This window comes from Lutra lutra, chromosome 2 (genome assembly GCF_902655055.1).
Source record: "Lutra lutra chromosome 2, mLutLut1.2, whole genome shotgun sequence".
Lineage (NCBI taxonomy): Eukaryota > Metazoa > Chordata > Mammalia > Carnivora > Mustelidae > Lutra > Lutra lutra.
This window is the reverse complement of record NC_062279.1, coordinates 1813514-1827777: the sequence shown is the minus strand read 5'-3', so window position 1 is coordinate 1827777 and position 14264 is coordinate 1813514. Positions and strand designations below refer to the sequence as shown.

General features: G+C 60.6%; 1 protein-coding gene across 1 annotated transcript in view; it reads right to left on the bottom strand.

Moving 5' to 3' along the window:
- The window catches only part of ARHGEF10 (Rho guanine nucleotide exchange factor 10), a 76121-nt gene that overhangs the window by 13847 nt on the left and 48010 nt on the right, over positions 1–14264 (bottom strand). The window contains 7 exon segments of the mRNA XM_047713479.1: positions 1257–1414; positions 1875–2080; positions 3602–3688; positions 4486–4607; positions 6409–6509; positions 6646–6773; positions 7116–7231. Of these exon segments, the coding sequence (XP_047569435.1) occupies positions 1257–1414; positions 1875–2080; positions 3602–3688; positions 4486–4607; positions 6409–6509; positions 6646–6773; positions 7116–7231 (918 nt within the window).

Here is a 14264-nt window from a genome sequence, read left to right as displayed (position 1 = left end):
GACACCCACTGGTGATGAGCTCACGGTCACCAGAACCGAGCCAATAGTCAGGTTATCCCTGAGACGGTGACGGACAGCGGCCCAGCACCCGGAGGTCCCAGGGAGGGCCACGGGCAGGCAGACATCAGGAATGCAGGGGCCCAAGGGGAGCCGGGGAACCCACATTCCTTCAGGGGTTCAGCCCTCGGCTTCCACACACACCTGATCCTTGGGGTCTGCCGGGGCCGCCGCGGGACTGGGGAAAGGGAGGGTACCAATCACGGATGGCCACAGCGTCTGCAGGAACTCTGCCATGGGATTGGCGCCCCTGGAAGAGGAGCTCACGGTCTGTCGGCCAGGAGGACGCCGTCCTACCCTGAGGAAGTGCCCTCGGTGGCAAAGAGCAACTCCTGGGGACCGACCTGCTGCCCCGAGCCGGGGCTCCAGCCTCCAGAGCCAAAGTAAATGCCACGGCGCCCAGGCCAACCAGTCGCCACATCCGACCGCGGAGGCTGGAGGAGACGCTCAGAGAGGGGCGCGGGCTGGCCCGGGGAGCAGGTGGGGAATCCCGCACGGCCACGTCATCCCCAGAACGAGGGCGCAGGGAAGCCGGCTGCCACGGTGCGGTGAGCAGCAGGCGCTGGGGAATCGTAGCTCCCGGGCAGCAGGAGTGGGCCTGGGCAGGACGCAGAGCGGCTGGACGTCTCCGGCCTCCACCCCAGGAGCTGCGGCCTGGGGGCCCCAGGAGGCTACAGACCCGCTGTGCCCCTCTGGTGTCCCCGAACCCCCCGGAATGCTGGGCCACGCCTGAGACAAGAGGGAGCCTGAGGTGGGGGTGGGGGTGGGGGCGATGGCCAGTGCATGCGTCTCGGGGTTCCTGGCTGTAGGGCTGGTGCACACCAGCTCCAGCCACTCCCACGGGCGGCCTGCAGTTCCCCCCACCCAAGAAGACAAAGCCCCATGACCTGTGTGATGGCAGGGGCCACGAGGAGGCCGGGGTCCCGCCCATCGGGAGGACGCATGTGAATATCAGTACTTTGTGGAACAGGGACACGTCAGCCAGGAGACCCACGTCTGAAACCACTTCCCGCCTGGGCAGCTGGGGTGCTGGTGCTTCACACCGTCCGCTCGGGGTTGAGGAAGCCGCATGTGCCTTGGGACGCACGGTGACAGACATGGGGACGTGACCCAGGGACGTGAAGCTCTGTGCAGAGCAAACCCCCAGAAACACTATGAGAGTGGACGTGTAGACAGGCACACGGTGCAGACACGCTTACCTTCTGCCTTGGTGTAGACGGCTACGGCGCCATTGACCAGGCCAGCGTAGAGGCTCTGGGGAGTGCAGGCGAGGCTCATGACCGTGGACTTGTCCGGAGTGAAGAAATGCTGCAGACGCACCTTCTTGGAGCCTTGGCTGCTCTTGTACACGGAGATGCTGCGAGGGGGACCGGGAGCCGGTGAGCGTGTGCTCGGGGGACCGGCAGCTCCCACGGTGCCCAGCCCCGCCCCGCCCCAGCCTCCATGGGAACGCTGCTGCCACCGAGATCTCATCCCACTGCTGTGAAGGAGAAACCGTGGAAGAAACCACTTCTTCCGAGGTGACTTCACAGCAGGAAAACCCCTGTGGCGTGCTGTGAACGGGGGCAATGCTCCGCCCGCGTACGGCACAGACCACGGCCCTGTCCTACCCCAGATGTGAGCAGTCAGCTGCTTGGAAAACAGGAAGAGACAGGCAGGGGGAAACCGCCCGGTGGAACTAGAAGGTCCCCTGCGGTCACTCCCACGGGCGGCGACCTGGCCGTTCCTGCCGTGTGGCCTAAGCCCTAACAGATGGGCGGGTGACCCTCTGTCCCCGCTCCCCGAGCTCCTCCTCGGGGTGCTGGCAGCGGGCTCACCTCCCCTCCTCAGTCCCCAGGCAGACGGTGGGCACACCCGGCGCCCCCCGGGCCGCGGCCTCGGGCTGCACAGGCCGCTCCTCCGTGGGGACAAACACCATGCACAGGATTCGAGACTCCACGTTGAAGCACTCGATGACCTTGGGGGTGGAGTTTTGAAACGAGATGATGGCGATCTGGCCCATTTGGCTGGTGCAGCTTCCGATCTGGGTCGGGGGTTGGGGAGGAGAGAGGAACGCCTGGGCATCCACGGCACACCAACCCCTGCCTCCCGGACACCCAGTGCCAAGGGGACATTCCGGGTTGCCACGGGAACGGACACGCCTCCCAGACTGCAGAGCGGCTGACAGTCTGCTACCAGAGCCCGCCTCTTCTTTTCAACGAATGGGGTTACTTTCCCTTTTAATTTTCATAGCGAGAGCACAGTTCGGGTTTGTTTTTAATTCCTCTTTCTACCCTGGAGAAGCCACGTCCCAGCGCTGCGCAGCAGCGGAGGCCTGCTCGGCACAGCACGAAGGCTTCCAACCATGTGACAGTCGACCCCACGTCACACAGCGCTCACCCCAGGCAACAAGGACTTAAAAAGAGCACGTGTCACGTAGCCTCCCACATGGCCACCAGAGTAAGTAAGGCGGTGTGCCATGGCCCTGAGACCCTGGCTGGCCATGGGCACCCCCGTGAATCTATCTGCCAGGTCCCTAGGCACCCCACAGGCTTCGTGCCCAACATGAGGTCCAACCGTTTTCTCAGTGGGAAAGAGTCGGATCTGGTTAAGGGAAACATCGCCAGGACAGAGCGCTCAGGGTCCTGTAGGGAAAGCCGGCCTGGGGGCAAGGGCTCCCAGGTCCTGTTTCCTCTCGGGGTCCCACCCCCCTTACTCGTGCTATAATGTTTCCACGCTACAGAGATGCGTCCTGCCAGGGGAAGTGTGCCCACCCATGCAGCCCTGCTCTGGCTGGCGCGGACGCAGGTGGGGACAGTAACAGGAGAGGGAATGAGGCACCGACTACAGTCCCAGGATGGGAGGACTTCTCTGCTAAAATTCGAAAACCTCAGGGAAATAAGCCCATCCTCCTTCGCAGCTGGGCGCATGGAATGACCCAGTTACTCGGGCCGCTCCTTCTCGATGCTCGGGGAGGAGACCCGACCACAGAGGCTGGGGCTGTGGGAAGGTGGAGAGGTCACCCAAGGGCAGGGCACAGTGGTGGAGGACAGTAGGGCACCCATCAGGGAGCAGGTCCGGGGGCACCCCGGGAGACCTCAAAACACAGCACACAAGGACCATCTTCCTTTGGAAAGAACCAGAAATGCCCACTGGGATGGCAGCATAATTCCAATGTAGTATTTCATTTGGAACAAATTAATTTTAATTGCAAAGTTTCCAGTGTAAAAAGCCAGCACTGTCTTAGAAGGAGGAGAAGGTCCCATGCAATTCAACCACCCAAATTGAAGAAATACTTAAATTACTCTCATATTAGCTAAATTGGTTGTTTCTGGGCTGAGGCTACCCCACAAAGCTTTAGATGAAAAAGAAACATTTTAATTCCTGAGAATTGGACATTTTCCCAAAAGCATTCAGTCCCCTCGTGGGTGGTTTGGGACTTTCGTGTTTATAAACACAGCCCAGAGCACAGAGCGACCACCGCAGGGTCTGGGACCTTCTCAAGCCCACACCAGCTACGGCCACGGACTCCTCGGGAAGCCGCGCCCGACGCGCAGCGTCTTACCCACAGGAAGCCGTGCGCTGCGGCCAGAGAATCGAGCTGAGCCTCGCTGTTCGCGCAGGGTTCCGGGTTGTACGCCGCACACTCGATCTAACGGGGAGACATCAAACACCCACACGTCAAAAAGGGACCGGGAGGCATCCAGACGACAGTATCTTGAGTGGATGACAGACTTCTGACACTTAGTCACAGAAATGGCACATTATTACTTTTTAAAGGTTAAAACAGAAAAAAGAACAGATGTGGGTGTAAGCCTCAGAAATCAGCTTTTCAGAGGCAAACGTCAGTCTCCACTCTCGTATCTTCAGACTCCGGCAGGTGCCGCAGATGTCCGTCACGGGGCACACTGCCCCTTCCGCCCTCTGGCCTCCCGGGACCTCTGGGGCGGAGTGTCGGCCAGAGTCCAGGAAGGAGAAGTAGGAACAGAATGTCTTTGCTTATCCCGCACAGAAAGACACAGCCACGTGCCTCTGAACGCACCCTCCGCGATGCTGGGACAGACGGCCGGGAACACGGATAAACCCCGCGTCAGCCCAAGCCTGCTGTACTCCGGGCAAACATGAGGCCTCTCGCTGTGACCCACTGTGGACACTGAACACTGCCAGGCAAATGGCAGCAGAGTGGACAGGCTTGACACATGTGCCCTCATGTAACTAATAATGCCTGGACTGTCCCAGGTATGGCGCAGAGCCGCCACCTCCCAACGGCCGCTGGGCAGGAAAGCCGGCTTTCATCTCCACACTCTAGCAGTCTGAGTTCCTAAACAAATTCCCCCAGAGAAACGCGGACAGTGGTTGACTTGGGGAGACCATGAGGGACTCTGCCCAGACAAGGAGGCACTGTCTCCACACACAGTGGACCCCTCCTCCAGGCCCCCCGTCCATCACCTTGAACTCCTGCTGCTTGGCCACCGTCACTGGCATGTGTCCCACGAGGAGAGGGTGTCTTTCCTTCTTGATCTGATTCCCATCATCTTCCACACAGAACCACCCCATGTGGTTCTCCTCCTCTGCGGGTGTGTGAAGGAGAAACGGGGAAGGGCAGACCTGAGCCACCTGTGGGTCGACACGGCCCCGCAGGCCCCGGACGTGGACGTCACAGCCTACGCCAGCCCGCAGAGCTCAACGCTGTTGCAGGAGCACACTGTCCTCCCAAAGGCAGGCCTGGACGGTTACCGCTTTATTCTGAAAAGCATGTCCTGTCTCCTGTTTGCTGCCCCCGACTGCGAGGACGCGAAGGGCTGAGAACGTCCCATAAAGCAGCTAGAGCTGCTCGTCTTTGTCTTCAAAGCAACTGAGATGTTCAGATTCAAATACCATGGGCACAGCGAGAGCTGCCACGACATGCAGAAAACCATGGAATAAAACACGCAAGGGAGGCACGCCTGGCGGCTCTGTCGGTGACACATCTGCGGTGGACTCAGGTCATGATCCCGGGGTCCTGGGACCGAGCCCCTGGGACCGAGCCCCGTGTCGGGCTCCCTGCTCAGTGGGGACCCTGCTTCCCTTTCCCCCTTCTGCTCCCCTGCTTGTGCTGTCTCTCTCTGTGACAATAAAAATTAAAAAGAAAAAAGCACGAGGAAGCGAAGAGAAACTTTGCTCCAGAGCAAGTTGTCCATCTCGGCTCTGAAGGATGAAAGGAGTGGATTCTCGGGATTAGCTCGCCCTCATCAGAGAGTGCGCCGTTTCAGGCTCGCAGCCTCCAGTAAGAGCCTGACGTGACAAACCGTGAAATCGTCCCGGGAGACAGAGGGGTGCAGGCAGCGGTGGGAAGGCTCCCGTCCAGCAGGAAGGGCAGCCCTGGGGCCTGGGACGAGCAGCGGCTGGGCCATGTCCCCTCCGTATTTTATTTTCACTTAGTGACAACAGCACACGGGGCCTGTGTGTCACGGTGGGCTCGGGGTCACACACCGTGTATAAACGACATACGCGCAGGCCTATCTGACTCACGGCTCAACACACTGCAGGGCTGTGGACAAGCAGCGGAAACAGAATCACCAAGGCCCCTCGTGGCAGCGGGAACCGGGGACCTCCTGTCCGTGCGGGCAGGCTCTCCAGCGACCGCTCAGGGCTGCCCTGTGCGGTGGGGCGGGGAAGAAGGATGTCCCACCTGTGGGGCTGGGCCTCCCACTCAGCGGCCGCAGACCCGAGGGGCTGATCCGCACGTGGGGTCAGTGTCGTGGATGTCACCGTGTGGTTACAATCTGTTTTTCCTAGAATCCCTTAATTGTAATGTAGACATCGTAAAAACAACTGCTGCTGGGGGGCGGGGCACCTGTTGGCTCAGTGGGTGACGTGCCCCTCCTGATTTCGGCTCAGGTCCTAGATCAGCCCCGCATCGGGCTCCTCCCTTCCTCTCTCCCTCTGTCCCTCCCTGGCTCTCTCAATCAATCAATAAAATCTTTTAAAAACAACCACTCATGCTAGGGTTCATTTTTCCTGTTTGAGAACATTCTTCCAGGCTGTCTGGGGGGCTCTGTCGGTTCAGCACCCGACTGTGGATTTGGGCTCAGGTCGTAATTTCGGGGTTCTGGGATTGAGCCTGCATTGGGCACCCTGCTCCGCCGGTCTGCCGGTCTCCCCCTCCCTCTGCTCGCTCACATCGTCTCTCTCTCAAATAAATAAATAAATACTAAAAAACAAAAACAGAAGCAAACATTCTGCCGGGTGAGTGGGGACTCCACTGCCAGGGTCTTTCTCGTGCTGCTGTCCTCTTGGGCACGGACACCGCTAGCTGGAGAGAAGCAGCACCAGGATGCGCCCATGGCCCCCGCCTACACGTGCCCCCCGAGCGCCGTCGCCCCGTCTTACCCAGGGCGAGCTTGGCCATCTGCAAGCTGTTGAGCCAAGACTCTTTGATGGCGGGCGTGAAGGTGTTGAACACCGCTGTGAAGAACGTGGGCCGCCCCGACCTGCCGGGGGAGCGGAAAGGCATCGGTGCGCAGAACGCGGATCCCGTGACCAGCCCTGCCCACCCCACCCCTGACGATGCCCCAGAGCCGCTCTCTGAGCCCCGCCCGGGAGGCCGCCCACCGAGGGGCCACTGACTTGTCCTGCTTCCCCGGGAGCTGCAGCTGGATGCGGCAACAGTCCGCGGCGCGGATCTCCTCCTCCTTCTTCAGAATGAGCCTCTGTAACCCCGACGTCCAGTCGTGCGCCACGGACTGGTTCAGGTTCTGTGAAGGGACAGGCACGCGCGGTCAAGGTCTCACCAAGGCAGGACCCCAGGGAGGACGGAGTGCGGCTGGGGCAGGAGCCTGGGGGAGACCGACCTCCCATAGCTCCCTCCTAACACGACCCCCTATCCCGGGCTTGGGCGTCTCCAAAACGGGACAGAGGTTGAGTCCACTTGCGAGTGAGGTGACCCCCAAGGACGGTTCCCCCCCACCCACTGCCATCGCACTGGTTCTCAAGACCGGCCTGATTCTCACTCCGCGGGGAACCCGGAGGCCTGGCCTCGCCGTGACGGCGACCCAGATGTGGACGCGGAATTCTGCGCCGCGGGGCCCACTGGTTACCTGGTAGTTCCCTCGGAGGCTCCCGACGAGCTGCGAGATCTGCCCGACCACGTTCAGGTCATGCAGCAGATTCTGTAAGTCTTGATAGAGCTGGCCTGGCCCCACGTACACCTGGTCTGCAGACGAAGCAGCACACGGCACCAAATGAAGCCACACTCGTAGGCCGGAGGGTAAGACGCCGCGGGACCGAGAATGCCTAACAAGGGGCTCTTGCCAAGCATTCTGCGGTTTTTCCTTTTCTAACTTCTCATTTTGGAAGGACTTCAGACTCAGAAAACATTCCGAGCGTCCCCGTGTGCGCCCTTTTACGCCGCGTCCCGTGACGTTAGAATCTCACAGAACCACAGCACCGTCGTCAAACCCGCCAAGTCACGTGGACAGGACGCTGTTCGCTAGCCCGCATGCCATGTTCCAGTGTTGCCAGCTTCCCCGACCTCGTCCTCTGCTCCTGGACCCGACCCACAGCCCCGCACACACTTGCCTCCACTCCAGGCCAGGCCAGCTCCTGGGGCGCCCGTCTCCCAGGACCTGAACGTCGGGACCGAGGCAGCTGCGCTACCTCACAGAGCCTCTCACACTTTGGGTTCAGCTGACGTTTTGTCACTTGTATTTTTAACACTGCTGAGATGACATTTGACCGAAGCCAAATTTCCAATAACCGGTCCTCCAACACCAACACGAGCTCCCCAGTGCCCTTTCTCCAAGGGACAACAGGACACAGAGGAGAATAGCGACAGGCAGGGGAAGAGCCCCGTCCCCGCCTCGGGGCCACCTCTGCGTGGGGGGGAATAGTTCCTCACCCCTCAGGACTACGCCCCGTGCCCCTTTCTCCTGGCGAGGACACAGGCCCCACGCTGACACGCAGGCAGGACCCGATGCCAAGTCCCACGCGGAGCCCACCCTTTACGGAACACGCAGTCACAGCCACCTCCCCTTCCGCGTTCACGGAAACAGATGGCCTCAGGCCCCGGCCAGCGACCTGCAGGCCCAGGGAGCAGATCTGTCCACGTTGGATGAGGAGCGTCTCCTGGGTCTGTTTCCACGCGGCCAGTGTGACTGAAGCGGACGCCACCCTCAGAACTCAGCACCAGGCCGGGCTGGGGGGGTCGGCAATGGCTCCCGGACGAGAAGCAAGTACGCGTGCTACGAGCAGACGCTCTTCTAAGGGACAAACCCCCATTGAGAGAAAATAAAACTTAAAGCTGAAGCCCGTGATGGCTGGGATGGTTCTTGGGGCCGGCCCGGAGGAAACCAAGCCCCCCGGCCGGTTTCGGGCACCCCGTTGCGTGTCGGAACTCTCAACAGGGGTGCGCAAGGTGCCCTGCACGTTGGTCGTGCACATGGCCCAGCCAAGTACGCAGCTCCGTCTGTCCTCCCGTGTAGACTGTGTGCGGACACGCGTCTGCCTGCAAAACGGAGCCGTGCTTCCAACGCGAGCTTTCTACACGCGGACGCCGGACCACGGCAGTCCTCACTGCAGAAACGCCGTCTGAGCCATTTTTACCGGGATCTTTATGCCTCCCCCAGGCCTGATTTTTCAGGACTAATCTAGACAAATTCTATGACCGATTGCCTATCAAGTGCTTTGGTGACATTTCACAAGAGAGGGAGCAAGCTGGCCGGTGACCATCCGCTCATCACACGGCTTTTCCTTACCAGCACGTCCACATAACCTGAAGCGTCGGCGGTGGCCACACGTGTGCTTTCCTTATAAACCGCAGAATCCGTGAGCTCACCGGTGGCGAGGTCACTCCTGCTCCGTGGGCTGCGTCAATCTGCCCGCATCTAGCCTTTGGTTGAGTTGTTTAAACTGTCACACAGGAAAGCTGCCAACCCTCTCACCTTGAGCCCACGGCCCTTGAATTTTAACAGGGGCAGGTGTGGCTCACAGAACAGAGCCTTCTCCCCGAAGACCCCGGCCTGCCTGCCCTGTCCGGCAATCGCTGGTCTCTCCTCCAACATCTGTTTTGTCTTCTCAAGAATGTTGCGTCTGAGAGCACACGATATCCCACTTCTGCTTTTCATGGGCGTGAATAGGCAACTTCTGTGCACACAGAGGTCTGAGTTGCCTTGAGCTGGGGAGCCCAGCATCGAACCCGACTCGGGGCCTCGCAGGTTCAGTCCTGAGCCCGCCGCACTATCACGGGAGTGCGAGGAGAGCCAGGCCGCGCCGTAGGAGGCACGGAGACGCGGCCCAGCTCTGCAGTGCGACGTGAGCAGGGAGGCGGGCTCCAGCCCAGCACGCTGAGACTCTGACCTCGGTGTCTGCCCTGCAGACAGATGTTCCTCCCACGGAACTCCCACGTGCCCCGCGTGAAAGCACGTGTCTCAAGAGACAGAGACCACGGAACGCTAGGTCGGACGTGTCCACGGAATGCTAGGTCGGACGCGTCTCAGGGGCCAGGCTGTATTTTCCTTGTCGGATCTCACCACTGGGACTCGGGAGTCCCTCCAGGAGAACCCAGGGAGAAACTTGTGGGCACCTGGGCACAGGTGTGCCTTCCTGGCCACCTCAGGGCCACCCTGGGGCTAGAGGGGGTTGGCATGCAAGGCACGTGCAGCTGGCGTGTTACTGAGCTGCCTGTCATTCCCCACGACGCATGTGACATAACCCGGGGCCTGCTCGTTTCATTAGCTGCCGCTTCCAAAGCACTAGGCACCGGCTTGCTTCCTGTGTGTGGGCCACGACCGCCGTCTTCCAACAAGCAGACCCCCACGTGCCTCTCCTCCAGAGTCCGGGTCTTTCCTTTGTTGGGAAGTAGCACGCTCCCCCTGCTTTACCCAAGGGCGAGGAGAGTGGTGTTTTAAATCAGGAGAGCTTCCGGAGCTCCCCACACCTCCCCACCGGTGTGACCCCAGCTTTGGGGAGGAGTGGGCAAACAGTTAGCACGCAGACAGGCTAAAGCTGCAGGAGTGTTTCCACAGAACGTGTGTGCATGCTGGCAGTGCCACGTGAGAGAGGGACATGCCGATCTGGAAGTCCTCTGTGGTTGACACGGGTGCGCCACCTGGACGCCAAGAACTTGCCACAGCCTCCCCACCCCATACCTCCCAGAGACCCCGTGTCACTCCCGGATGCCGTCTCCGGCCACGACTCTGGACGGCGCACCAGCCCGGGATGCAGACACAGACCGTGGGAGTCTCCCTGAGGTCTTCGCAGCTTTCCAGGAGAGCAGACTTGGGGGAGCAGCCAGGCCGTCTCTGTGACGGGGGCCGGGGGCTCGGGGAGCCAGAGGCTCACACCATGCAGGGAAGTCAGTCATCCTGGAACCCCACAAGCACGCCACAGCTTCATGTGAAGGCCAGGGACCGCTGTCACCAAAGCAATCAGGGAGACGTTCCTCATCCTCTCCAGTCCCTCCCATGCAGCACCGGCCCCAAACAGTGCTGTGCTTTCCAAGTCACTATGGTCTCACTCGAGGCAGCTGCATCCCTCCCATCCTCTGACCTTGCGCACACCTCTGGCTCTCTTAGGAGGTGCTGTCCCTGTCCACAGGCCACGGCAAGCCCCAAGATGCTGGGGGAAGGCTCCCTGTCACCCAGGGCTCCCACGTGACAGACTTCCGAGGCCTGGTGAGTATTTCTAAAGTGCCCACAGCAAGTGGGGTGCTGCCTTCCGGGGTACCGGGGGCAGAGCTGGGGCTTCTGCTCCGCTGCCAACCAGCGCCTCTGTGCATCCCATTCTGGCTAAAACCTAACCCACAGCCACATCCCCCAAGCACGGCATCTGTGACTTGTCTACAGTTCACTTTCTGACCACAGCCCAGCCCTCTTCCCGCCCCAACTTCTCTCTCCAGGACCCTCCTCCTCTCCCTGCCCCTCCCCCTGCCCAGCTTCCCTCTCCAGGACCCTCCTCCTCTCCCTGCCCCTCCCCCTGCCCAGCCTCACCCTCTAGGACCCTCTAGAATCAAGGATGCCCAGGTCTCTGCCAGCTCATCTATAGCAATGACATGACTCCCTCCCTTATCCCTGACCCCTGGCACCCACCACCAGAGCCCCCACTTTGAAGCCGGACTGCAAAAGGAGGTCTGGACACTTTGAAAAGACTTGAACAAGAGTGGACACACTGGGCAGATGCTCTGGGGATGGGAGGGGACACTGGTCCAGCGGGGATGGTCAGGCTGGCTTTCTACTCCCCATACAGAGTTGCTGGTGGCGAGCAGGGGGCAGCTTTGCTCCTCAGAGCTGCGGTCCCTCACTGGGAGAGGGCAGGTCACCCCCGAGGCAGTCGCACCCTCTTCCCACAGCGGTTTGCTGGGGCACAGGGTGTGGCCGCTCCGGGAGCAGCAGATGCAGTTCCCACAGCCCCAGGAGCCAACAGCATGTGGTCCCCCAGCACAGTCCACCCGGCCAGGCTGACACCCACCACCCTCTTCCAGCACTAACTATGGGGAAGTGCTGGGCCTGGTCTCTACAGACCACAGGATCTGCTTGTGCACACGCACACTCGGCCACACCACTGTCCAGGCGTCTGCAGACCTCCTGCTCTCCTGGGGACCTGCTGAGAGGAGGCGATGATGGGTCTCTGCCAGGGAAGGCTCCTGAGGACAGGAGACCCACTTGCGTCCCCGCTCCAGCAGCACCGTCCCTGGAAACTGGGAGTGCTCCAGAGGCTGCCGCGGCCTAGGGCTGATCTGTACGGACCCTGCACGAGTCCGGCTGTGTCTGGCAAGAGGACAGTGTGTTTTCTGGTCAGCCCGGTCCCTGGGCAGGGTGTAGCACAGTGAGTGTGAACGTGGGGATCCCCGCCGGGCACCTCAGGTAAACCCACCTCACCACCGCGCTTGCCCTCCCCCAACCTGAGCCCCAACTCACAAAGAGGCCAAAAACAGGTCAGTCACTCCAGAAAGTAACACAGAATTTGGCGAAGGAATTCGGAAGGTCTGGAGGCTGAAACCAGCCATGGGCTCCCAGAGGGGCCTGGACAAGCCCGTGGACGCCAGCCTGCGGGCCGGCAAAGACAGCAAAGCACAGCACCAAGAAAGTGTCACAGCTCCGGCACGGACGCGGCCAGGCAGCTCCACGCTCCGCACGGGACTCTCCTGGGGAGGGGGTGGGGGGTGTTGGGGTGCAGACAGTGCCTCCTGCGTGCAGCTCCCGCGGGACCCACGGCAGTGGCCTCACCGGCTCCGGTCCCGGCTGCTAGGCTGTGACACCTGCGGTCTGTCTTCAGTGCTGATCAACAGACCGAATTCCCAAATGCTGAGCTCAGAGCTCAGTCATGCACACGGCAGAGAAGTCGCACAGCTGTTGAGGGAGCAACGACTCCTGCCTGACGTCTGCAACTAACCGACGGGTGACAAATGCAGAGAACCAGAAGGAACAGCAGCACTGTGGGGGCATCTGAAGCCCTTCTAGAAAACTCCGGAGACAGCGGAGACGCCCAGCTAGCCATGACTTGTGGAAAGACACGGTTTTATGCACGGAGCAGCACGGCTCGCTGTCCGTAGGCTGCTGGGAAGGAGACCCATGTTCTGGATTTGACGTGCAGAGAGCAGCTCGTGGTCTGGCCCCGACGACGCATGGACCCTCATTGCCGGAGGCGTGTGGGCGGGGCGGGACAGTCCTTCCCGCCAGTGAACCTGCCGTTGCCTGTCCCCCTGACCGGAAGCCCGAAAGCGCCCCACGGAGCTCTGGCTGGAGTTCAGTCTTCCAACACACAGAATTAGCACAGTTCAATTTGTTAAAGAAATTTTTTAACCGAGAAGGCATTTAGAGGGCCACATACTCCACACCCATCATTTCAGGAATTAGAGCTACAACTTGGATCCCCTCCACGGACAAGAAAACCAGGAGACAGAGGTCCGCACGGCTCAGGTGCAGCACTAAGGCAGGAACAAAGCAAACACTCGCTCCCACGGAGGCCGGGCACTGGGACCCCCCGACCCGCGGACTCGCTGCCCATGGGCCTCCCCGCTGCCTGCAGTTGTATGGCAACAGCTTGCTAAAACCCTGCACTTAAACAAGGATCGCGTCCGACACAGAGCTGAGATGAGTGACAGGTTCCGGAAGCGGGAACAGGAGCACGGGCCCAATGACAGCCTGAGGCTCAGGAAGGCACCCCTTCCTGGACTCTGGGGCCCAGAACACGGCTTCCCAGAGGCCTTCTCATCTGGAAAGCTGCGTCCGGACCATTCCCAATCCAACCCTTTCGTGGCCAGAGTCTGCTCATGATGGGGGATGAACAGCACGTTAATTCTCCCTCCCAGAAAGACCAGCATGACCAACGCATGACCAGTCCCCGTCATCCTGTCTTCATTTCTCCAGAAACAGTTGACGGAGTGATCAGCGATTATTCTATGTTCCTGCCCTGACTCCACACCTTGTTGTCCTGCATCCAGCCACGTGTGTCATGAAGCCATACGAGGAAGAGGATCTGCCAAGCGGCGTCTCAGTCTCTGGGGCCCACATGGCACTACACCACCCGGTCTGGGCCCTTCATTCCAGACAAAGCAGTGCCGCTGGCTGGAGAGCCACAGCGAGTGCCGCGCCATGGCCCCCTGCGATCCCGGGATAGCCTGGAAGGCTCTTGGAGTTCATGAGCCCGTGGGCGGCCCTGGACCCACAAACGGACCAGCGTCCATCCTCCAGAATCCCAAGGGAGCGCCACAGGCTGGAAGGATCCAGTCACAAAAACGCTCGGCGCTCCCCAGGCACAAGCTCCCTCCGTGCTCCAGGCGGGCGTCAGGCGAAGGCCAGTGGAAGGAACCAACGAGTCAACTGGCGCACATCGCCCGCCTCTGGCTCCTGAAATCCCGCTCCTCCTAACAACCAGCTCCAGAGGCGGCTCGGAGAAAACCGTCCCTTCTGACATCCCAAAGCATCCTGCACCCCGGGCTCTGTCGAGGACCGTATCCGAGCGCGTCAGCCGTGTTCTTGAATCCGTCTCCTCGGGCGTTGGAAGGCACCGTCGACTCCTTACTCATCAGGGGGTCGCCAGGACGCGGCGCTCGGTTTAGAATAGGACTTCGATAAACAGGTAGGTAGAAAGACGCAGTTTCATTAAAAATTTCATTAAACGGTGATTCCAATTTTCTCGTCATCTGCGCAACAAATACTCACGGGGCACCCACTGCACGCCCTGCCCCGAGGCGGGAGGGAAGCGATGGCAGCTCGGAGCCGCTGTAGTCTGCACACGCCCCTCAGTTA